Here is a 23,658-nt window from a genome sequence, read left to right as displayed (position 1 = left end):
AAAGAGTCAGGGCTTATCAACCAGGACAAGAGGCCAAGACCTCACTCTATTCTAACTCACAGCCACACCCCTCCCGAGCCCAGCACAACTGGATCTAGGTTAGGATTTAGTTAGCTCCCTATCCCTTCTGTAAACCTACTAGGGCTTTCAGTCAGTCGATCTACCCCTTCAGAGCACACTCTAGAGGCGAACTAACTGAGGAGAGAAAGAGATCCCAGTATGGTGGGAACTGCAGATTAAGTCCTCTCCAGCAGAAGTGATCAACTGGCTTCCCATTTTAAACCCTCCCAAGCTTTGGTTGGAGGAAGGAAGGGTTACAAAACTCTCCCTAAGTCCTCTCAGTGGTTAAAAGGTTTTCCTAACATAGATTCAGGGAAAGGAGGAGGGGACACTTCCCTCTACCCTGAAACAAAGGAAAACCTAGATTTCCAGCCATGTGTTATAACATTCAAGGCCTATTTCCCATCCCCCAGCTGATGTCTCACTAGACTGAAGCACATGGCTATCTCTAGTGACTGATTCGCTGGTCAGGTTGGGTTAGCCACACAAATGTAGGTTATGTGTTCCTCATTAACAGGCAGGAATCCAGGAAATGAAGGGAAGTGAGGAATCTGGGAATGAGCTACAGGAAAGGGGATTCACTAGTCAGGTCTATCAGTGGACCTAGAAGAACTGAGAACTGGTCACTTGCCTCTACAAGTTCACATTTTCATTCCTGTTTTGCAGGGAAATAATTCGGGGCTTTAAAATAAAAAAAAGAAAAGAACAAAGGGTTAAACCTATACCTTTCTTTTTCTTTTCCAGAGCCACAACCCTGGGGGATGCACAATTCAATTTAAAACCCAAGGCACCATATACTAATTGGGGGGGGGGGGTGAGAGTATGGAGGTGGGTGCCTAGATTTCAACTCTCAAGATAACTGGCTAATCCTAGGTGTAGCTGGGCTACCTGCGACCAGGCAGGTATGCCTAGCCGCAGAAGATGTTCCTGGACTGTCTCTAATACCATAACAAGTCTTACACGTTTTAAATAACTGCAGTAGGCAAAAAAAACAACAACAAAACACCAAGAAAAGAAAAAACCACCCTTATAAACCCAACCTCTGCAGGAGCTTTCCAAAGAGAACACGTTTCCAGCTCAGATTAGGCTTCAGCCTGTGAAATGCATTTCCAAACACCTGTCAGATCTCAATCATTTTAAAGACCCAAACCCAAAGGCAGATTGCCCCTTTTATCCTTCCAAGGACCACGTGCCCCTCCCCCCCCCAACCAGTCTAGCCAAGGTAAAGGAGGCACTTCCAGGGATGGCCCGGCTCCTCCGGGCAGACCTTAAAGCTCTGGAAAATCTCCATTAGTGCCTGTGACCCCAAGCCCTGCCATCCTTGGGTGGTACACACCCTCCTCTGCCCCTCACCCCGACAGTCTTCTCTGAATAAAACTCCCCCACCTGCTCTATCCAGGGAAATGAAACGTTCCCAACGAGCCACAATAGGCTATATTTAAATATGTGAATATACATGTATATAGATATATATAGATACACACACACAAATACATATGAATAGATTTGTAGAGAAGTACAATGATTTTTTTTAAATCACCTACCTTTGACCTGAGTATCGTATTCTGCTATGATCTCCTTATCCTTTTTGAATTTAGCCGGAGACGTCATGTTTCCTTCCTAATTCAGCTCCCGAATGGATAGATCCACCAGAAAAAAAAAAATCGACCACTCAAATTAAAATCCTCAAGATTTCCTCCTCCAAGGGTCGATGGGTCTCCCAGCAGAATCCAGCGCTCCGGGGAGCTTCAGTCCGTAGGAAGGCTGCCGGTTGGGGAGGCAGCAAGCGGCCAGTTCGGCGGGAACATGCAGATGTTGGGGGTGGTGGGGGCCGGGGCGGAGCAGCGGCTTGTTTCCTAGTGTCGAGCCCGGAGCCGCAGCATCAGCATCAGCATCAGCCTGGGGAGCCGCAGCGCCGGGAGGCTGTCCTGGGGACTGACATCAACGACACAGGCAGGGAGTGGAAGTCCTTCCGCACAACAACATGGTGTGGGGGTGTGGGGATCTGTGTGCGCCTGACTGTGTCAGTGTCAGTGTCAGTGCGAGGGTGTGGGTGTGTATCTGGGCGTGTGTCTGTGTGTCTGTCTGTAGGTATGTGTGTGTATGGGGGGAGGGGGGTGATTGGATGGTTGCTTCTTTTTTTGTTTGGTTTTACGGGCTCCTGAGATGATGCAAATCAAATCCCAAATGAGAGCAGCAGCAATGCAGGATCGGAAGTCGTTTTCTTCGGTTCACTTGCCTGTAAATGCAGGAAAAGGGGGGGGGGGATGGAGAAAGGGGGATCAGCCGGAGTGCAGATACATATACGCAGGCTAGGGGTGGGGGAGGCGACGTTTGCCCAAGCTAGGAGGGCTGAGGCCAAGCCCCATTCACCTCCACAAAATGCTCCTGGGGTGGGCAGGAGGGAGGTGGACAGAGATGCAGCAAGGTCAAGAGAAAGGGGAAGCTCCCTCTGAATTTAAAGAGACAAAATCACTTCAAAGCATCTGCTCGCTTGCAGCCAGAGGAGGACTGCAGAGAGGCTCAGCCTAAGCCCACCAAACTGCCGCAGCCACCCACCCCACCCGCCCCAAATCTTGCCAAACCTGAGCAGTGCCCAGCCCCAGCCAAAGCCTTCCTGGTCTGGACCTCGAAGGCCCCTCACAACCGAGGTGGCCATTGGACCCCGCCCCAACCCCAGTATCTCCCCCAGACATCAAAGGGCGATCAAAAGGCGAGGGCAGGGGAAGGGGGGGGGGTGCGGATGCAGATCCCAGCAGGGACAAGCTACTAGCGCACAACTTTTCCTCCCCTTCCTCCTCCTCCTCCTTGTTTTGTTTTTGGTTACTAGCTTCCCTTGGCAGCAAATGTAAAGGGGGGGTGGAGAGGGATGTCGGAGGGAGGGCGAGGTCTGCAGGGAAAGGCGGGGGGGACCCTACTCAGCACAGGCTACATCTAGAGGAAAAATGTGGCCGGCAGAGGCAGGAAACAGGGCCGCAGAGTCCGGCCAGGACACGGCCAGCAAAGCGCGGGAGGACAGCCCTGACTTCAGCTTTCGTCTCCCTCCCCTTCTCCCCCCCCCCGCCCCCCGAGCCTGCTTGCCTGCTTTCCCCCAGGCCCCTGCCCACCCCCATTCGCGCCTGCGGGGATCGGCCCCTCGCGAGCAGGGGAGCCCCCTCCTCCACCAGCGCTCTCAGCCACATCCCTGCCGCCAAATTCCAGATCTTGGAGCCCTCTTCCCCCGGGGGGCGCATTTTCCAGGCCCGGCTTCTCACCCCCTAAAGGTGCCCGACAGAAGGAAGGCTCTGGGAGACGCGAGCCGGCTCCAGCGCGAGCCAGGGCGCATAGCGGGCTGCGAGGCGTGCGGGCAGGCAGACCCTCGGGCGCCCCTCTCCTTCCTTTCCTCCCTCCCGCCTGCCCTCTCCGCAGCGCGAGAGAAGCCCGCCAGTGTCTCCCCCTTCCCGCGATCGAAGGAAAGGACAGCGGGAGGAAAGGAGGAGGGAAGCAAGGAGGGAGGAGGGACGGCGTGGCTCCGGGAGGCAGGAAGAGGGGGGTGGGGGAATGGATGCAGGGGAACGAGGTGGGTTTCTCCACTTGGCTGGGGGAAGGCGGCTGCGGGGGAGGGTGGGGGGAGAGGGCGATCTCTCGGCTGATCCCCCGAGAGCGGCGCGCTCCTGGGGCGAGGACTGCCCGATCCCGGAAGACTGGGCCAGGCCGGGGAGCTGAGTGCTGCAAGTTAGAGGGCTGGACCGAGGGAGGAAAGGGGCCGCAGCCAGGGAGCAATTCCCGGGAGCGCGCTGGGAAGAGTGAGGCACGAGGCGCCCAGCCCTGTGCGTGCACCGAGTGCCGACCGACGGGCTGACGGTGCCGCCTGCCGGGCTCGGGAGGCAGTGGGTAATTAATCAGCGCTGCCTCCCGGCAAGGGAAGGCACTGGGGGGGTTGTCAGGTGCCGGCGAACGTCGGAAGAGGCTTTAGGAGGCGCGCCGGGGGCACCGCCGCGGACGCCGTCCAAGAGAGATCAAGGGGCTGTGCACGAGGGATTTTGGAAGGGTCTCCCGGAGCCTGGACAGCTGGCTGCCGCTCAGTAGGATGGCGAAGAACCCAAGAGGCCAGTGGATGCCGCTCTCTCCTTCCCTCCCCAGTCCCCGGTTCCCTCCTGGATTCCAGGAGGAAGAAAGGGGAGAAGGAAGGAGCCTTTACCTGGCTCCGGCGCGGCTGGGTCCCCCGGCCCCGGGAACGCTTTCCCTTCTCAGGGCCCGCCCATCCACCCGCTACTTTGCAGTTCTCTTCCCTCCCCCACACCCTTGGCGAGCCTCCGCCTGCTCTACGGATTGATCTGGGGGAGCAAACGCACCGGCTTGCCAATCATTGCCCGCCGCCTCTCGACTGACGTACGCCCGAGCCATTACAAAAAAAGCTGATCCCGCCCCTCCACACCTACCCAGGAGGAAGGTTGGGCTGGGGAAATCAAAGGGCGTGGCTCCTATCATGCAAGGGCGGAGTCTTGGATGAGCCCTACCCCTCCAGGCATCCAACTAAAGTTAAAAAAAAAAAAAAAACTAGGGAGGTGGGAACAAGATGCTCAGCAACTACACGCGAACTCGAAAGGGTAGATAGAACCAATTGGGTCGTGACAAGGGGGCGGGGCGTTGCGGGAATTTTCGCAATAGAGAATAAGACTCTGAGGGGAATGTCTAACGTCTTCCAATTGGAAGCTCGAAGGGCGTACTCTTTCCTTTTCACCGGGGCGAAAGCGAAGATTTACCTAAACCTCCTTGAAGTTCACCAATCAAAATTGGGGGCGTGGCCAAATTCTTCCAACTGACAAGCAGGACCGAACAGACACCGTTGCCAGGGCGGGTTGCGCAAGGTTCTCCTCCACTCAAGATTTTTCACCCTGAGGCGTGTCCAGAATCTCCCAATGGGGGAAGAGGGCGTGTCCCACAGTCCCCCCCAATAGGAGCGCGACGTTGGTAATTCAAACTGACAGCCGGTCAGGAAAACCAAAGGAGAGTGAAAACGGCGTGTCCGGTGACAGGAATCCCGCGAGGACTGAGCCGAACCGAACTGCCCCGTCCTGCCTTGTCTTTTTTAGGGCGCGCGCCAGCGCGTGCGCGACTGGCGCATCCAGTTCGAGGGGAGAGAGCGAGTTGAGGGAAGGGGGGGGGGGCGTCCAGGGAGAGAGGGTAGAGCTGAGGAGAGGAAACCTCGAGGGGGAGAGAGCTGGGGGGGCAGTTATCCAGGGAGAGAGAGAGAGTGGTGAGGGGGATCATCCAGGAAGATAGAGCAAGGCTAGAACAGAGGCTTCTAGGGCGAGAGAGGGCGATCCGGGGGACTGTCCAGGAGGAGAGGTCGAGATTCGAGGAGAGGCATTACTGGAGGGAGAGAGAGCTCAGAGGTGCCATCCAGGAGCGAGAGAGAAGTCGGTGGCGGTGCCCGAGAAGAGACAGGGAGCTGTGGGCGGATGCCCCAGTAGTGAGGGAGAGATTCGAAACCAGGTACTCAGAGCGGCAGAGGAGCCTAAGGGAGGACGCCCCGCTAGGGAGGGAGAGGGTAGAGCCGAGCTACCCCAGGACTAGAGACAGGGAGCTAAGCGGCGTAGCCCAGGAAGATTGGGGGAGAGCCGAAGAGAGGTACCCAGACAGGCCAAGAGACTCGATCAGGTTCTTCCAAGGAGAGAGGGAGCTCCCCGACGAGAGGCCCCCCAGCAGTGACAGGGACCTCTGGGGGCTCCTCTACGACGAACGAGCGAGAGACGAGGAAAGTCTCCCCAGGGCCAGGGAGCGGGTGCTGAGAAGTGTCGTCCAGGAAGAGAGGGAACGCTCCTACCCGAGGCCCCCCGTCAGAGAGAGGAATTCCAGCGGGCTCCTCTTCGTAGAACGCGAGAGAGTAGAGGAGACCCTTGCCAGGGCCAGGGAGTGGGTGCTGAGAAGTGTCGTCCAGGAAGGGAGGGAGCGGGCCGACAGCAGGCAATTAAGTTGGCTCAGGGATAGAGAGTCCAGGGCCAGCGTCCAAAGAGATAGAGAACGAGGCGAAAGCCGGCTCTCCAGAGAGATCGACCTACGGGAGTTTATCCAGCCAGAGAGGGAGAGGTCCGAGCGCAGGCTGATCGAGAGAGAGAGGGACCTGAGGGCGGTCATTCAGAGGGAGGAACAGATAGCTGAGGGGAGGCAAGCGGGGAGAGAGAGGCAGCTGAGGGGTTCCATCCAGAGGGACGCCGAGAGAGCCGAGAGGAGGAACATAAGGAGGGAAAGGGAGCTGAGGGGCTCTATCCAGAGGGACGCTGAGAGAGCCGAGAGGAGGAACATAAGGAGGGAGAGGGAGCTGAGGGAAAGCATCCAGAGGGAAAGAGAGAGTGACGTGGGTAGAGAGAGGAAAAGAACGAGTCAGGGTCTCCTGGTGACCGCCAGAGAGAACGCTGGGAGGGGCACCCATCCTGCGACCCGCAGAGGGAGGCAAGTAACTCTGCCAGAGGGAGAGAGCAGGACCCTCCTGGAAAGGAAAGAGAGGACTAGCAGAGAGAGTATTGAAAGGTATCTCCTGGAAGGCAGAGGGAGTTCCCGGCAGGCCCATCAGGGAGTGGGTGAACCCTCCGAGACACCTCTTGAGAGAGATTGTGTTGAAGAATCCATGTAAGGAGGCAAAGTTCCAAACCCTAAGGGGGAGAACTAGATTTGGGGGCAAAAAAGAGAAGACACAGAAAAAAGGGGGGTCACCCTAGAGAGAAATAGAGCTGAGAGTAGATAGTCCTGAAAAGAGGAGTAAACCGGAATTTAGGAGAGAAGATCCCTGGGAGGAAGTGATCTGAAACCCCTGAGCAAAACTCCCTGGGGGAAGTGAAGGCTTTAAGAAAACAGGGGCTGAGGAGGCCTGAGAGGAGAAAGCTTTAGAGATAAAGGAGAGTGTAGAAGAGAAATCTGAGGAAAAGATAGTTACTGAGACAAAAAGGAAAGCTATTAAGTTAGGAAGAAGGGGGGAAAACAGCTAAGAAAAAAAGGTACTGACAATTCAGCAGCTCATCTTCTCTGCACCCCCCCCCCAGCAGTTAAGGGGGAAAGAAAATTTACCCCCTCCCTGGCTCCTACCACAGAGAAAGGAACTACGGGTACCTTTCCCTCAGTCTGGGTAAAAGGTCTAATTTCTTGCTCAGGCCTAAGGCTTTACTTCCAATCTTCCAGTTTGGGGTTCCTGGACTGGACAGGGCACAAGCCCTGCTTCCTTTTCCAAAACCCTCTCTCCTAATCCTCTCTTGAGTCATCATGTCTACCAGCAACTATAGCTTCAAGAACCGGTGTGTATCTATCCTGTGCTGCAAATTCTGTAAGCAAGTGCTCAGCTCTAGGGGAATGAAGGCTGTCTTGCTGGCAGACACTGAGATAGATCTTTATTCTACAGACATTCCTCCAACCAAGTAAGTCAAGCTGACTAGGGGTAAGAAGATTTCAGTTCAATGATAGCCCTTTAACTAGAAGGGGAGAGTTAAGACCGGCCCTCTGGGAGACAAAAATGAGGTTATCGTTTTGGAGTGCCAGCCACTCCCAACCTTAGATTTAGTATCTGATGATCCCCTTGGAGCAAAACTGAGTGGGCTAAATGTCTGGACATGGTCTGTGGTTTAGTCATAGTGGTCAGCTATGATTCAAGACTCCAGTTCAATTACAGCTGTGTGGACCACATAGCCTTTACGTCTAAACTCTGGCACCCTGCCCTACTGTTTCATTGCATCTAGTATTCAATGATTTAGTGGACAAGTTCTATGTGATGCTCCTCATTATTTTCTAAACTTTGATCTTTACTGAACACGAAGATGAAGGAGTACTTTTGAGAGTATAATTGGCCTCAGGGGTAGCAAACAGCTATTCTTTATTCCCATTCAGGACAGAACCAAAGAAAACGGATTAAAATAGAAAGAACCACTAAGATTTACTAGAACAATAATTTCATGATAATTGGCAAGTGCAATAAAAGGTAACCAAATGGGATTAAGGAATCTTTTTATCTGTATTTCAAAATAGGACAAATTCTGATCTGTCTGTCTTGCTTTGTCTGGTCCTACTTGCAGACAAAGGAATGGGGTTGGATTACTTCTCACTGGCCTTTGAAACCATAAATTCTGTGTTTTATTATCTAATACTTTTTAGAAGCACACACACAAAACCTTTTGCTATATCCCCTATATAGTCCATGTATCTGTATAGTGACCATGGTAATAAATATATTATAATTGTAAGTATATGGTGATGATGCTCAAATTTATGTAGCACTTTATAGTAGGCAGAATATTTTTCCTATAATACTTCTGTGAGGTAGGTGGTATCAATATTATTATCCCCATTCTGCAGAAGAGGAACCTGAAATTCAGTGAAGTTCCTCAACTTCTCCAGAGCCACGGGCTAGTCCGCAGCAAAGCCAGACTTCTGACTCATGGGTCCAGTGCTCTGTCCACTTTATCACATTGTCTCTCAGTTGATATTAGAATCAGGGAAAGTGGAGGTTCAAAAAGACAACTGGCTTACTGGTGATCTTACAAGTTAGTGCCAGAGGGTCTGGAACAGAATCAGAGACCTTCATGTTGATTGCTGTTCTTGTTAGCTCGTGAGAGATGGGAGTGTAATAATGTGTTGAAATATATGTGGATCAATGAAGACTAGAAAGAGAAAAAATGAAAGATTTATTAGAAGTTCATGACAAGTTGGCAGATGTTAAAAATGGCCCTTGTGAAATACAATGTAGTTCTGCCTGTGGGCCACTAGTGGGGTAGACTAGCTGGCTCTTTAAAGGTCTCTTCCAGGCCTCTGACTCTACCAAATCAGTGCTGCTTCATTGATCAAAAGGACAACTAACTACCCTTACCTGTTTTCCCTTCTAGTGCTGTGGACTTCATTGGAACCTGTTATTTTACTGAAATCTGCCAGTGCAAACTGAAGGACATTGCCTGTTTAAAATGGTAATTTATGGCACTGTTTCACTTTACCTGTGGATTGGGAAGACAAGTGTTAAAGCTCAATTACAGTGAAATTCAGTGGGTTGAACTTAGCACTGGTTGCCACCTGTGAGTTGAACTGTGGATTCCTGTTCCCTGTGAAGGGCACATTGAAAAGCCATTCAGAGAAAATAACTACAGGAAAGTTTATTAAATTATCCTCAGTTCAGGATGAAGTATGGTGGAAAGACATGAAAAGAAAGACAGCAGAGTGAAGTTCATAGGGCACTAGACTTGGAGTCAGGGACACCTGTATACAAATCCTACCTCTCAGACATTTATTGATTGACTGTGTGACCCTGGGCAGTTCACTTGCCCTCTCTATAACTTAGTTTTGTCACCTGTAAAATAAGGCATCTAAAGCCCTTTCCAGCTCTAACTACAAGATCCTAGGAGAAGTAAGTAGTCATTGAAATAATTCCACCATGTTGGCTGAGTTCAACATATGACCAGATAATAGAATGATTTGTGAAAAATTCAGATCTATCATCAACTGGCTAACACTGAGGAGGGTGAAAATTCTTGCAAATTCCACCATTCATTTGTAGATTTTCTTTACTTTTGAACATTTTCAAAAACAGTGAAGTCTAAAATTAGAGTAGCCAGCTTGTATTTGGTTTGCAGGGACACATGTCCTCCTACTTCTCCATCTGGTGGATCAGTTGTGGGGTGGCAACAGGAAACTAGAACATTCAGGGACCCAAAATCACACTAGAGCCTCGAGGTAGCAGAAACCTTGGATCCACAGGGCTAATGATGTTTTTTCAGTAGTTAGTAGTAGTATCCAGAGTATCCTGGTATTTTAGAGAACAAATGGAAATCATGGCTCTGCCTTCTGAAAGCTAAACACCAAAGTGAGAGGCACTGCTGGTATATGATATTAATTTACTTTTTCATAGCCCATGATACACATCAACTCAGTTAATCTTCCCAACAGAACTGTGAAAAACATAGTAGAGGTATGATTATCCTTGTTTTATAAATGAGGAAATGGAGCCTCAGACAGGCCCGTGTAGCATAGTGACTTACCCAAAGTCTCATAGCTAGTTCCAAGCAGTCAATACTTGAACCTGGATCTTATGATGCCGATTCTGTTGTTCTTTCCACTACACCATACTGCCTCTTTACTGCTGGGTCTCTAAAAAAGTTATATTCTGAGAACTACAAAAGAAGACATAGTGAATGTTTTGTTACTCACGGAGAATATACTCAAGTCTACCTGCTCAGGATACTTTTGAAGGAGGTAGAATCTTAAGCGACTCTTTAGTACTTCCAAGGATCTGTCATTTCATTGGTGTAACTGTCTCTTCCACTGGTGAAGCTCCAAACCATCATAATAGATAGCTTCTATGAATAGGGTTGGCCCCCCCAAAAAAAAAAGAGAGAGAGAAGAAGAATTATGTGGTGAGCAACCTTCTGATAATGAGTTTCTGTGTATACCACTCCTTGGAAGACAATCTTTGGTTCCAAACTTAGGGTTTAGAGCCTTTCCAACCTGGTAGGACCTTCCAGAGCTTTCATTCTACTTGGGATAACATTTAAGAACCCAGTCCATACAACCCAGATGTCTCATGCTAAAGCATTGAGTGGGATTTTAGTGGAGCATCTATAAAATAAAAATAGAAATGAGTTAGTTGGGTAGCATTCTGCTTAGTGTGTCATTCTGCTTTTCCTGATTTTGTTATCAAAAGTGTTTAGCAGTCACTCCCAATTTTATGTAATCTGCAGATTTGTTACATGTGGTACCTATCACTGTGATTATGTAAAGTTATGACACTCCTTAGAACAATACAACTTAATGGAAAGAAGACTGGTGTATCTAAAGTAATATTTTATATGTATTTTCTGTTATTCTTAGATTATAGTTCAACTACACTATACTAGAACTTTCTTGTAGCAAAGAAATATTGCTTCAGGTATAAATAATAAATTAGACAAAAGGTAGTCTGCTTTTTAAACAGATATTAAGGATGAATAAATATTAGCCAGAAGTTTGGGAATGTAATAATATAAAAATAGTTGCAGCTATTTTACTTAGAATCTTAGAATTTGCAGGGAAACAGAGGTCATCTAGTCTAGAAATTTCAGCTGTGACGTCCCCATCACTCATCTACTTGAAAAACAGTAGTGATTCCTGAACTCCCAAAATTCCTTAGTCCCACCCCCCATCCCAGTTGTCCATTGCATTTGGGAGAAGTTCTAATTCATAGGGAAGTTTTTATTTATGTCAATTTGAAATCTGCTTCCCTGTAACTTTTTTTTACCTCTAAAGGCAAGTAGGATAAGTCAAATCTCTTCCACGAGACAACTCAGTATATTTAAAAACTGCTATCTGTTCCTGCTGAGCTCATTCTTCTCTGGGCTAATTAGTCCCAGTTCCTTTTGCCCTTAGCCCACAGTGGGAACCAGAAGCCTCCTGGGGCAGCCCATTACTTTTTGGGATAGCTCTAATTGTTAGGAAGTTTCTCCTTAAATTGAACTCAAATCTCCTTCTCTGCAATTTCCTTATATAGCATGGTTTTGAGTTCTAGCATACTGGTCACCCTCTTTAAGTCCAGTTTGTCAATGTTCTTGCTAAAATGTGATACCCAGAACTGTACACAGCACCCAAGATCTACATTTCATTTGGGTTTCTGTGAATTGTATATTGTACATCTGTTGATGCAGGCCAAGATCATGTTTTCTTTTTTTAGCTGCCACATCACACTTATGATTCATATTGGTCTTGTAAGTTCCCTTCTTCCCCTGCCCCACATGAATGTTAGCTCCTTGAGAGTAGGGACTTTTTGTTTTTGTCTCTTTCCACATCGCCTAGCACAATACTCTCCATCACTTAGCATTGTACCTTATATACAATAGGCACTTAATGTTTGTTGAATTAAATTGTTTGTTGAACTGAATAATCTGGTCTAGCAAAACCCCTATATCTTTTTCACACAAAGTGCTAACTATGTTCTCCCATTCTCCCTATCGCCCCACCCCTACAATCTTCTTCAACTATTCATATAGTACTTTTTCTTTTTTTAGTGAGGCAATTGGGATTAAGTGACTTGCCCAGGGTCACACAGCTAGTAAGTGTTAAGTGTCTGAGGCTGGATTTGAACTCAGGTACTCCTGAATCCAGGGCTGTTGCTCTATCCACTGCGCCACCTAGCTGCCCCATAGTACTTCTTTTTAAACCAAAGTTTACAACTTTGTACTCATCACTATTAAATTGTGTCTTGTTGTCTTTAACCTGCCATTCCAGCCAGTCATATTAGGAATAACTTACATTTGTAAATATGTCAAGCAATTTACTATTTTATCTCATTTGTACCTCAAAACAATACTATGAGGTAAGCACTACAGGTATTATTATCACTTTTAAATTTGAGGAAACTGAGACTCAGAGAGCATGAAGGACTTGCCCATCATCATACGGCCAATAAAGATCAGATGTGAACTTTGAACCCATCTTTGACTCCAAAACCAGCATTCTGCCTGATGTGCCATGCTGCTTTTGCTGAGTTCATTATCCCAAGTGTTTAGCTGTCGATCCCAATTTTATGTAATCTGCAACTTGTTACATATGGTACCTATCACTGTGATCTATGTAAAGTATGACAATCAGAACAATGCAACTTAGTGGAAAGAAGACTGGTTTATCTAAATTAATATTTTATATGTATTTTCTGTTATTTGCAGATTATAGTTCAAACTACACTAGAACTTCTTTTGGGGTTAGAAATTATCTCAGAATATATTCTCTTCTTATCTCTGTCCCTGCTTACACTCAGCCTGGAGGCACATTGACAAACTGACAAACAATTTTCTCCACAGCATGTATTAAGTAAAATTATTAAAAGATATGATTGAAGAGCATTATATGATGAGATATTTTAGAGCTTTCATGTTGTTGCATTATTTGGGGAACCAGGTATTTGAGATAAGGGTATTATTAAATTATTGCATAATATTTAGTAATCACAAATAAAAAATCTAGAAACTGTTTAGAGAAGAAAAAAAGAAAGAATATTTGACTAGGAACCAGAAAGATTCTATTCAAATCCTGACTGTTGTTTCTTATCTTCTGTGACCATGGGCTAGACACCTATTGGGGCTGGACCCCAGCTTTCTCCTATATAAAAAGGTGTAGGCTAGATAATCTCTAATGACCTTTCCAGCTCTAAATATGTGGTTCTCTGAATTCACCCCTCCCCCAAAACTTGTATTATCGAAGGGCTAGGAGACAAGAAGGGGTAGGAATTGAGACCAAAATTATACAGATAATCTGTTTACATTGATTCAATTCATTATTTAATTTTGCTAGTGTAGACATAGCCATAAGATAGCCCCTCCAGTGTCATGCCTTTACCAGACACTTTCCTTCTTTGTATCCCTTGGAGGTGTAGAAGGATAGCTGAGTTCACTTCCTAGCTCTTCCATGTCCTCAGTTACCTCATCTGTAAAATAAGGGGATTTGGTTAGATTCAGAGGGCCTTTCTAGGCCTAATACACTAAGATCACAAAATCTGAATTCCAGAGTGGGAATGGAGTTTAGAAAGCCATCTAGTTCAGTCCATCGCTTAATTAAGACTCCCCTCTACAATATTCCCTACAAGTAGCTTTGATTGAAGGTCCAAGGGAATGGAAACTCCTTGAGGCCAAGGACTATTTCATTGTTGTCTTTTTATTTATTGCACTTGGCACAGTTTCAGGCTCTTAGCAAAGTGCTTAATAAATCATTATTGACTGAATAAATATTACTCACAAGGTGATGATTCTTCTTTTCTGTTTTAGTGGGAACATTGTAGGTTACCATGTGATCGTTCCATGCAAACCCTGCCTTCTTTCCTGCAACAATGGGCATTTCTGGATGTTTCATAGTCAAGCAGTTTTTGGTATCAACCGGTTAGACTCCACTGGTAAGAAACATTATCCACAGATTTCTTTCTCTTAACTATAAAACACAAACAGAATTCAAATTGTCCTTTGTCAGCTTAAGGATTCTTTTGGGGTGTCTTAGCAGGGTTAGGATAAAGCTAGGTAAAAATATTTAAAATCACTAGCTAACATATGTTCCTGGAGTACTAATAAAGTAAAAATGTTATTGCATATTGCATTCATAGAAAATTCATCTATTTTTAACAATGACCTCTCTCAGGAAGCTCCCCCTAACCTAAATTACTGGACTTTGAGATATCAATTTCCCTGCTTATGTTAAATAAAACCCTGAGATCACTACTTTACATCCTTTCCTTTCAAACATTCACTTAGGGAGAGTATTAGCAAAAGTCCATGATCATTTTTGTGCTTATTGTCTAAGGGTCCAAAGTTGCCTAGATTTTAAAAAAATTGATTAATGTTTTAATTGCTCTAGCCCAGAGCAATTTTTAAAAGAACATTAGATTTAAAAAGCCATGTGATTACCTCTGGGGTTTTAAAAAATATTATCTCAGATTTAAAAACAATTTTGATATGATTTGCCCATACTGAGGACTGGTACTTAAGTGAAGAGAATGTAAATATTTGACTGTAAAAAATATTTTTACCTTTACTAATTATTTTGGTAAGAAATTATCCTGCCAATGCTTTATGGATATTTACATGGATACATTTTGTATTGCTTAGAGCCATTCAATGTCACGTAAATCCTTGTTCTAATTGTCTAATGTTATCTTGGCTTTGAAGAAAGCTTGATGGTCTGAGCCAGCACTAACACCAAAAGGTTTTACTTTGCTCGTTTTTTAAAATATATATTTTTTGTATTTAGGATGCTTGGTGAGGATTTTTAGAAGAAGAAAACACTGGGCTTTAAAAATGGTTTAAAAACCTGAGCCCTCCCCACATGACTTTTCTATAGACTGAGATACAGTCATCACCTGGGACCTAGCCTTGGTTCCCAAGCCATCATTCAAGGTCCTAATTGAGAATCTAGTGGTTAAAACAGGCTGTTTACACTTAAGTGCCAATCTGAATTCCCTTATGTGAGATTTAAGCTCCTAATTTAAGCCCCCAGATGTATATTGGTGCTAATCATGGGGCACATGGGGCACATTAAGGGAAGTTTTTGCTTTGATACCATTTTTCCTGTATTCAAAACACAGGGCTTTTAAAAATTTTACTTTAATATTGGTTAATTTTTCAAAGATAAAAGCACTGCATTCTTCCATTCACATTGAATCTAATCCATGAGAAACAGATGTATCACAGGATTTCCTTCCTCCCTTCTTAACAGAGAAAGGAAGGTGCTGCTTCTGTCAGATCCAATCTCTTAGTTTATTTTTCTCCTTTGAAACAATTGTGCTAAACTACTTCATGTCCCTGAGTATTGACTCCAAGAATCCTTCGGAGCACTGATATTGTAACTGAAGCAAGTTTTTTCTAGAAACCGGCTTCTGATGGCATGGAAACTATCCTTGCAAGTCTCCTGGGTAGCAGGATCAAAGGAATATCCATGAAGGCTTAGAAAATCCCAGCCTTCAAAATGATGTCTCATCCAAACCCCAACCCCACTCCAGGCAATATTAGACTAAAACCCATCCAAGAAAGATTGTTGTTTCCCTTCTTAAGGAGGATTCGCAAAGAAGCTTACAAAGCCTTCCTAGATAACCTGTCCTAATATTTCACAACTGGTAAAGTTGGGAAGCTTTTCCTAAACTTAGTTGATTCCTCTACAAGTTTTATGATGTTTAAGCCTAACTCAGTCCTCACTGTTGCTCTGCAGTCTTTAGTCATCTCATGATCAACTCCCTATCACACTCCCTACAGTGAATGCTTTCACTCTTTCTAAACAACCAAATTTAGTCTCACCCCCTTGCTCTCAGATTGGAAACAATCAGAAATGGACTTCCTCAACCCCTTCATGTGTGCCCCAACCTTTCTATATCTTTACCTCTTCTATCTTCCAGCTCTCCGGTCTTAGAAGAGATGTTGGCTTTCCTCTGAAAAGCCAAACCCTCCACCTACCACTTTGTTCATATTCTCCAAGATCATCCTCAAACTCATGCTGTTTCTCATTCTTTCTTCCCATTCCCTTCTCACCAACCCTGGCATCTCAATCTTTTCCTCTCCATTGGCTACTTCAAACACGATCAGCAATTCCTTGACCAAAAAGAAAATATTAGGTCTAAGACCTTCCTAATTCCTTGAGCTACTATATCATCTCTCCTTCCTTTCAGTCGAGGTCAAGGAAGAAGGGTATAAACAGCATCCATTTACTTCCTCATTCCGCAACCCCTGGCAAGCTTCTGTAATGGTTTAATAGGTTTAGAGCTGGAAAGGAACATCTGCAGGTCATCTAGGCCAGCTCTCTTATTTTTACAGACAAGGGACACCAAGTGAGGCCCGTGGAAGTTAGCACAGGGGGTAAGTGGCAGAGCAAGGGTTCAAGTTGAGGCCCTCCACCTCTAAACCTAGTGTTCTTTTCCACGGCACCGTACTGTCCTCTGCATCCTAGTGAAACTGCTCTCAAATGTCATAACAGCCTAATTGGCAATCTAATAGCACCTTCTCAGTCCTTTTGAAGCTACCTAATAGCATTTAACCCTGTTGTTGACTCCCTCCTTTGATATTCTCTTCCCTAGGTTTCTATGAAACTGAACCCTTGCATCCCTCTCATACTGCCGAGGACTACTTCTCTTACCTCTTCTTCATCCTGATCTCTAAATGTAGAAGTTCCCCAAAACTCTGCCCTCAGCTCTCATCTGCCTGTATACTCTTGGTGATTACTATGCCTTCATCTATCTCTTCTCTGTGGATGACTCCCTAATTGAGATCTCTACCCTCACCCTGCCCCTGCCTCCCACTTGAGCAACAGGCTCCAATTTCTGACTCACTACCGGATGGCTTCGGTTGGATGTCCACCCCTCCAAGCTCAGTGTGTCCAACACTGAATCAGATCATGGAATCTCAGAGTTTGAAAGAGACCTCAAGGGTCATCTGGTCTAACCCATTCTTGACAAATGGTCATCCATCCTCTACTCAAAAAACTCTAGAAATTCTAATTATTAGGAATTTATCTGCCCACAATTTCCACACATTTTCCTAGCTCTGCCCTGTGGAACCAGATAGATACCCCGCCTCTTCCACATCCCTTTTAATACTCTAAGAGAGTTGTTATCTTCCCCTGAAATCTTCTTTCCTTCAAGTCAATGGTATGGCTTCTAGTCCTTTTCAGAAGTCTAACTACCTTCCTCTAGATGAACTCCAGTTTGTCAATATACTTCTTGAATTTGTACCCAGAAATGAAAACGATACTCCACATGTGGTCTGACAAGGTTAAAGAGGCTATCATTTTCCTTGAACTAGGCCACATTGGACTTGACATCAGGAGTTAGAATTCCTGAGTTCAAATCCTGCTTCTGACACTTCCTAGTTCTGAGATCCCACGCAAGCCACTGAACCTCTCTCAGCCTTAGTTTTCTCATCTGTAATGTCGGGATAAAAATAGCACCAAGGTTGTTGTAAGGATCAAATGGAATAACACACATGAAGCACTTGGCAAACCTAAAATCACTATATAAGTATTATTATATCTTTAGTATACAGCCTATGGTCACTAACTTTTTTGGCTGCCAAGTCCCCTCGTTGGTGCAAATTGAGTTTGCTATCCACTAAAACCTGATCTTTTCCACCAAAGCTGCTGTTTTAATCATACTTTCTTCTGTTCTCTAGTTGTATGGTTGATTTTTTAAAAAACTCAAGTATAGGATTTCATGTTTTACCTATTAAATTTCACCTTATTATATTCAGGCCATTTTTTTTTTTTGGTAGGGCAATGAGGGCTAAGTGACTTGTCCAGGGTCACATAGCTAATAAGTGTCAAGTGTCTGAGGCTGGATTTGAACTCAAGTCCTCCTGAATCCAGGGCTGGTGCCTTATTCCCTGCACCACCTCGCTGCCCTCAGGCTATTCTGGCAATCTGTATGTTAGTTTTCCCTTTTAGCCTCAGGTCATCCACCGACTTGATGAGCTTGCCATCAATCCCTTGAGCTAAGACACTGATAAACACCTAAAAGATCTCTCTATAGAGAGATCATAAGGGCACTCCACTAAAACCTCACTCTAGGATGAATGGATACATTTATCACTATTCTTTAGTTCATTCAATCATTTCCAGATCTGCCTAACTACTGTATACCATCATCTAGCCCCTACTTCATCTTCTACTAAGGATCTCATGAAAGCCTTTGGCAGAGGACTTTGTGAAACTCAAGTATACTTTGTTGGTGCCATTTCTAAACTCTAGGTCATGCTCAACCAACCTTTTTTGTTTGTTTTTGGTTTTTTTGGTGAGGCAATTAGGATTAAGTGACTTGCCCAGGGTCACACAGCTAGTAAGTGTTAAGTGTCTGAGGCCTGATTTGAACTCAGGTACTCCTGACTCCAGGGCCGGTGCTCTATCCACTGCACCACCTAGCTGCCCCCAACCTTTCTTTTTTGGACAGGGTTATTAACCTGGTGAAAGTTTGCTTAAATTTTTCAAAATTTTATTGTCTCATGTTATTCTTGTGGAAAAACTAGAGAGATGTAAACTACACAAAATTCTGTTTGAATGGCTAGAAATAAAGAGTAGTTAATACTTCGTTGTCTGTTTAACCCTTTTACTAATGATTTGGATAAAGGCATAGATGTCATGCTTATTGAATTGTAGATGATATAAAGCCAGGCAGAATAACGAATAAACTAGGGCAGCTAGGTGGCACAGTGAATAGAGCACTGACCCTGGATTCAAGAGGACCTGAGTTCAAATCCAGCCTTAGATGAAGTGTGGCTAGACAATAGCTGGTCTGAAAAAGATCTGGGGGTTCTAAATGACCACATGCTCAGTAAGAGCCAACATTGTGATTAATAGAGCAGATAAGAAAGTTAAGGTAAACCAAGAGAGACCCAGCAACCAGGAATGGGTGATAGTGCTACCATAACCTGGTCAGACCACATCTGTAGTATTAAATATTGCTAGCCACTGAAACCCACAGGTCTTCCCCAGAGCAGTTGTTTAACAATACCCTCAATCTTCTGGTTGTGCACCTGGTGTTTTTTTTTAACCCAAATGTAGATGTTTGCATTGATTCCTGCCATATCTTGTCTTATTAGATTCGATCTCATGTAGGCACCAAATCTTAAGAAGGGCAAGGATAAACTAAAGAGAGTTCAAAGAAAGGCAGCCAGGGTCATAGGGTTTAGAGGTCCCCTAGATCAACCCACCCAGTAGTCTATAGTATTATTCAAATTAGGGAACTGAGGCCTAGAAAGGTTGAGTGATTTGTCCAAGGTCACAGATAGTGAATGGCAGAGTTATGATTTCAGCCCAGACTCCAAATCTAGTCTTGTTTTCACAGCTAGTGAAGAATCTTGAGTTCAAACCATGTGAAGAGCAGTTGAAGAACCTGGGAATGTTTCTCTTGGAGAAGAAGAGATTTAGCAGGGGACATGATGCCTGTCTTCATGTACATGATGGGCTGTCAGACTGAAGAAGAATTAGATGAGCTCTGCTTGGCCATAGGTCATAACTATAATGAGTGGAAACTGCAAAGGAGGAAATGTTGGTTTGTTCTAAGGAAAACCTTCCAAAGATTTAGAACTGTCCAGAAGGAGACTGGGTCTCCTCAATAGATAATGAGTTCCGGGGCAGCTAGATGGCCCTGGAATCAGGAGGACCTGAGTTCAAATCTGGCCTCAGACATTTGACACTTGCTAGCTGTGTGACCCTGGGCGAGTCACTTAACCCCAATTGCCTCACCCCCCCCCCCCAAAATAGATAATGGGTTCCCCCTTCCTTTAGGCCTTTGAATCTGATATGTTGGAGAGAGGAAATCCTTTTTCTTTTTTTTTTCTCCTTTTTTTTTTTATGAGGGCAATGGGGGTTAAGTGACTTGCCCAGGGTCACACAGTTAGTAAGTGTCAAGTGTCTGAGGTCGGATTTGAACTCAGGTGCTCCTGAATCCAGAACCGGTACTTTATCCCCTGCACCACCTAGCTGCCCTCTTCTGAGGGAATCCTTTTTCAAGGGGTCCTTTGAACAAGATGATCTGAGAGCCCTGCCCAGGCATTATTGTGCTTAGTAGTCATTCTGAACCAAGCCAGGATCTACTGTTCTGGTTTATTCTCCTGTTGATCTCCATTAGCTTCTCTAGAAGTCAAATTTTAGTATACATTTTTTCCAATTGAGTACTTTCAAGTTATGTATGACATCTAAAGTACCCATTGTGTCTAGAATGATTCTTATTCTTTACCAGTTGTGCCACTTTTTAACATGTGGATATATGTGTAGGTATGAATTTCTGTGAAATCTGAGTCTCAAAAGGGTTTTAAAGGTGGCCGCTCTATTTTTTCTCCTTTTCTATTGCTGCAATCTGATCCTATGACAATTACTAAAAAAACTGTACCACTTTGGCGTGATTAAACTATAACCTGCCATTTTCTGAGATTGCATCATATTATAACTGACACAAAAACCTGCCATATCTATAAGAAGAAAAGGTTGCAGCTATTTCCATTTTAATTGAAGGCATATGCTCCGGTCCTATTCTATATACTCAACCAACCAACCAGCCCATGTCAGTAATGTGCTGGTACTTAATCACTCATCAAATCAAGTACTTAACCAAAAAAAAAGGAAAAAAAGGTCCTAGGAGATTTCCAGCCTTGAAAATCAAAGGAAATCAATTAGATAATTGTCAGATTATTAAGCTTGGAGACCTAGCGTGAAGCTAAATGGACTATTTCATATCCCTTCCAGTACTGGGATTTTAGAATGTAATTCCTAATTTAAGTATATTTCTTCAAATTTAAGGGGGGGGGCAGCTAAGTGGCACGGTAGATAAAGCACTGGCCCTGGATTCAGGAGGACCTGAGTTCAAATCCGGCCTCAGACACTTGACACTAACTGTGTGACCCTGGGCAAGTCACTTAACCCTCATTGCCTACCAAAAAAAAAAAAGTTATCATTTTATATTTTAGTGTAAAATTTACTTTTGAACAATTAAATATAGGATAATTATATTGACTAAACCACAATTTTGAAATCTTTTTAAAAAAAAACATACTAAGCATCAGGACCAAAGAATCTATGTGCTATAATGGAAAGAGTCCTAGAATTGGAGGCAGAAAACCTGGGTTCAAATCCTTGCTCTACTTATTTCTGTTGATATAACTTCAGGCAAATCACTTTCCATCTGTAGGCTTCAAATTCCTAATCTGTAAAATGAGATGGAGGTGAACTCTTAGAGGTCACTAAGGTCTATCCTAGCTCTCTAAAACCTATGGAAAGTTGCCACCCTTAAGTAATTTGATGACATTATATTTTCAGGTGTAAATCTGCTACTTTGGGGCAACTTGCCAGAAGCAGAAGAAAGTACAGATGAAGACACATTAGACATTTTCGAGGAGGAATGTATCAGATGAATGGAAACAGTGATGTGTATATTGTATTAGAAATCGTTTTCTTATTTAAAAAAAGAAACAAACCCAAAACATATATTAATGAATGGACTTTAAAACTGTAAATAAACAGACCAAAGGATTTATAGACAGTTTTTTTTTTCAGAAAAGATTATATACTCATTGATTTACTCAACAGCTACCTTAGTTTGATTTGTTTCTGCAGATTTTTTCATATGCATTCTTAGATTCCTGTAGGAGTTAATTCTCTATCTCTTTCAAGTGTCATTGTGCTCTCTCATCTCCTAATCTAAGGAGATTTTGATGCCAAATAATTTTAATTTTAAATTGCTAGGACAAGTACAGTGGTACTGAAAGATATTCCAAGTCTTAACAGGTGATAATAAAGCACGCTGTCAGGTTTTCATAGGTATTAACTGTCACATTTTCTTCTAGTGAAGAATCTCTCTGCTCCAGAGCAAGACTTCTTATGTTCATAAGTAAATGAAAACTTGCTCCATGTGGCAACATTCTCAGGAGGAAAAATCTTGATGCCTTGCAAAGAAATTCAGTTAACTGGGTTTGTTTAAGGGGTTTCAATACCTCCTGTTTTCAAATGTTGTATATCTGCTTCATCAGAAGCCATTACAAATCCTGGTTTATGATTGCTTCTGTCCACTTCTTTCCCCTTCCCTTGCCATCCTCTCTAAATGGTCAATTTCAGTATCTAGGTGGATAATTTTACTCTTCAAGTCACACAAAGAAGGGAAAACTAAGAAGTGATTTGCCTGTCCCTTAATAAATTGCACATGTTTAGAGTCACACAGAACTAAAAAGTAACGAAACTTTTGGATTTTTGTTGTAAGTAAAGTTAATGTTTGTCATACCTTTGTAAATATCTCCTTGGGAAGCTTTAAAATGTTTTATTGTTGCCTTTTGTTATTTTGTCACAGTCATTTTCAGGTATCCACCCTTCCATGAACCAGTGAGCCCCTCATTGTAACAAAGAAAAAGAGTTAAGCAACACAACTTAGACACTGTGTCAGACAGTATGTAACATATTCATAATCCCTCTCCCTTTCTCTCTACTGAAAGAAGGGTGTTGCCCTTCTTCTCTTCTTTGGAGCCAAGATTTGTCATTACAGTTACTCAGGATTCACCTTCATGTTAATGTTCTTTCCCTTTTATTGTTTACATTATTGTACATTTAGTGTCATTTACCTTATTGTATTTATTATGTATATTGTTTTCTTCTGCTTACTTCAGTCTGCATCAGGTCATACAAGTTTGGCACGGGAGACACTTTGGCAATTGAAATTCCAAGACAGACTGAATTACGGATTTGCAAATAAATACTGTTCTATTGTTGTATGCTAACATCCTTTTTTTTAAAAAGGAACAAAAACTTGTCCTTTCTCCTGGAGCTGCACAAATAATAGAATGCAAGAGGTAGTATTCTTAACTATCTATCCAGCACACATTGGAACTTATCCTGGATGAGGACATGTGACTTCAATTCTCAATTTCAAGGTTGAATAAACTGATAAATAATAATAATATTGCTATTTTAAAAGTCTATAATTTCATTAGTTTTTGGTACTTTCTCCTCTGACACAGATCACAACCCCTCCACGACTTAATAGGTAGATGTTATGAGCAGTCATGGTTAAAAAATCCTCACCTTGTAGACAGCTTTGTAGTGGGGTATCAACAGGCTCAGTTCAAAACAGTCACCAGACCATTAGTCTAGTCTTTTCAGGTTACTATACCTTCCAAGTTCCTCTCTGTTGACACAGCCTTTCTTGAGAACTTAGATTTACCCCCATACCATGATGAGGCTTTGAAGAGGGTAGGACTTCAGCTGATGGGTAATTTTTTAAAAATAGTATTCAGGGGGCTGGCACAGTGGATAAAGCACCAGCCCTGGGTTCAGGAGGACCTGAGTTCAAATCCGACCTCAGACGTTTGACACTTACTAGCTGTTCGACCCTGGGCAAGTCACTTAACCCTCATTGCCTTGCAAAATGAAAATAGTTTTCAGTAATAACGGCTTATAATGGTTTAGGGTGAATAACCCTATGAGAGTAGTAGTTCAGGCATTAACCTTATTTTACAGAAGAAAGGTTCAAATAGGTGAAACATTTTGCAGATGAGGCAACTGAGGCTCAGGTGAAATGACTTGCCCAAGATCACACAAGTAGTGGTATAGGTTCTGAGTCCAAATCCAACCCTGTTTCTATTACCCCAGCCTTTTTTTTCAGGTTACATAGTA

At 44.1% G+C, this 23,658-nt stretch overlaps 2 protein-coding genes across 11 annotated transcripts in view; one reads left to right on the top strand and one right to left on the bottom strand.

Annotated features, from left to right (window-relative positions):
* The window catches only part of SRGAP2 (SLIT-ROBO Rho GTPase activating protein 2), a 257,394-nt gene extending 252,195 nt beyond the window's left edge, over nt 1-5,199 (bottom strand). For 5 of the 9 annotated variants that reach the window (XM_044001828.1, XM_044001833.1, XM_044001834.1 and 2 more), the window contains exons 1-2: nt 4,241-4,358; nt 1,605-2,299 (exon numbers count right to left, since the gene is read on the bottom strand). In XM_044001828.1, the coding sequence (XP_043857763.1) occupies nt 1,605-1,671 (67 nt within the window). In that variant the 5' untranslated portion in view covers nt 1,672-2,299; nt 4,241-4,358. Of the gene's footprint in view, nt 1-1,604; nt 2,300-2,645; nt 3,049-3,314; nt 3,451-4,240; nt 4,359-4,394; nt 4,434-4,805 lie in introns of those variants that run through there. The other 4 variants (XM_044001831.1, XM_044001832.1, XM_044001829.1 and 1 more) reach the window with 4 other exon arrangements.
* Nucleotides 5,200-7,173: 1,974 nt separating this feature from the next.
* Nucleotides 7,174-22,911, top strand: FAM72A (family with sequence similarity 72 member A). Of its 2 annotated transcripts, none has more exons than XM_044001839.1 (4): nt 7,174-7,331; nt 8,910-8,987; nt 13,803-13,927; nt 21,316-22,911. In XM_044001839.1, the coding sequence occupies exons 1-4, from the start codon at nt 7,300-7,302 to the stop codon at nt 21,408-21,410; spliced, it is 330 nt and encodes a 109-aa protein (XP_043857774.1). In that variant the 5' UTR covers nt 7,174-7,299; the 3' UTR covers nt 21,411-22,911. The 2 variants fall into 2 exon arrangements, with proteins under 2 accessions (XP_043857774.1, XP_043857773.1); XM_044001838.1 differs by having other exon boundaries at nt 7,174-7,451.
* Nucleotides 22,912-23,658: the final 747 nt, after the last annotated feature.

Source organism: Dromiciops gliroides, chromosome 4 (genome assembly GCF_019393635.1).
Source record: "Dromiciops gliroides isolate mDroGli1 chromosome 4, mDroGli1.pri, whole genome shotgun sequence".
NCBI classification, from domain to species: Eukaryota; Metazoa; Chordata; class Mammalia; order Microbiotheria; family Microbiotheriidae; genus Dromiciops; species Dromiciops gliroides.
The sequence above is the reverse complement of the archived record's forward strand: the minus strand, read 5'-3'. Positions and strand labels throughout refer to the sequence as shown.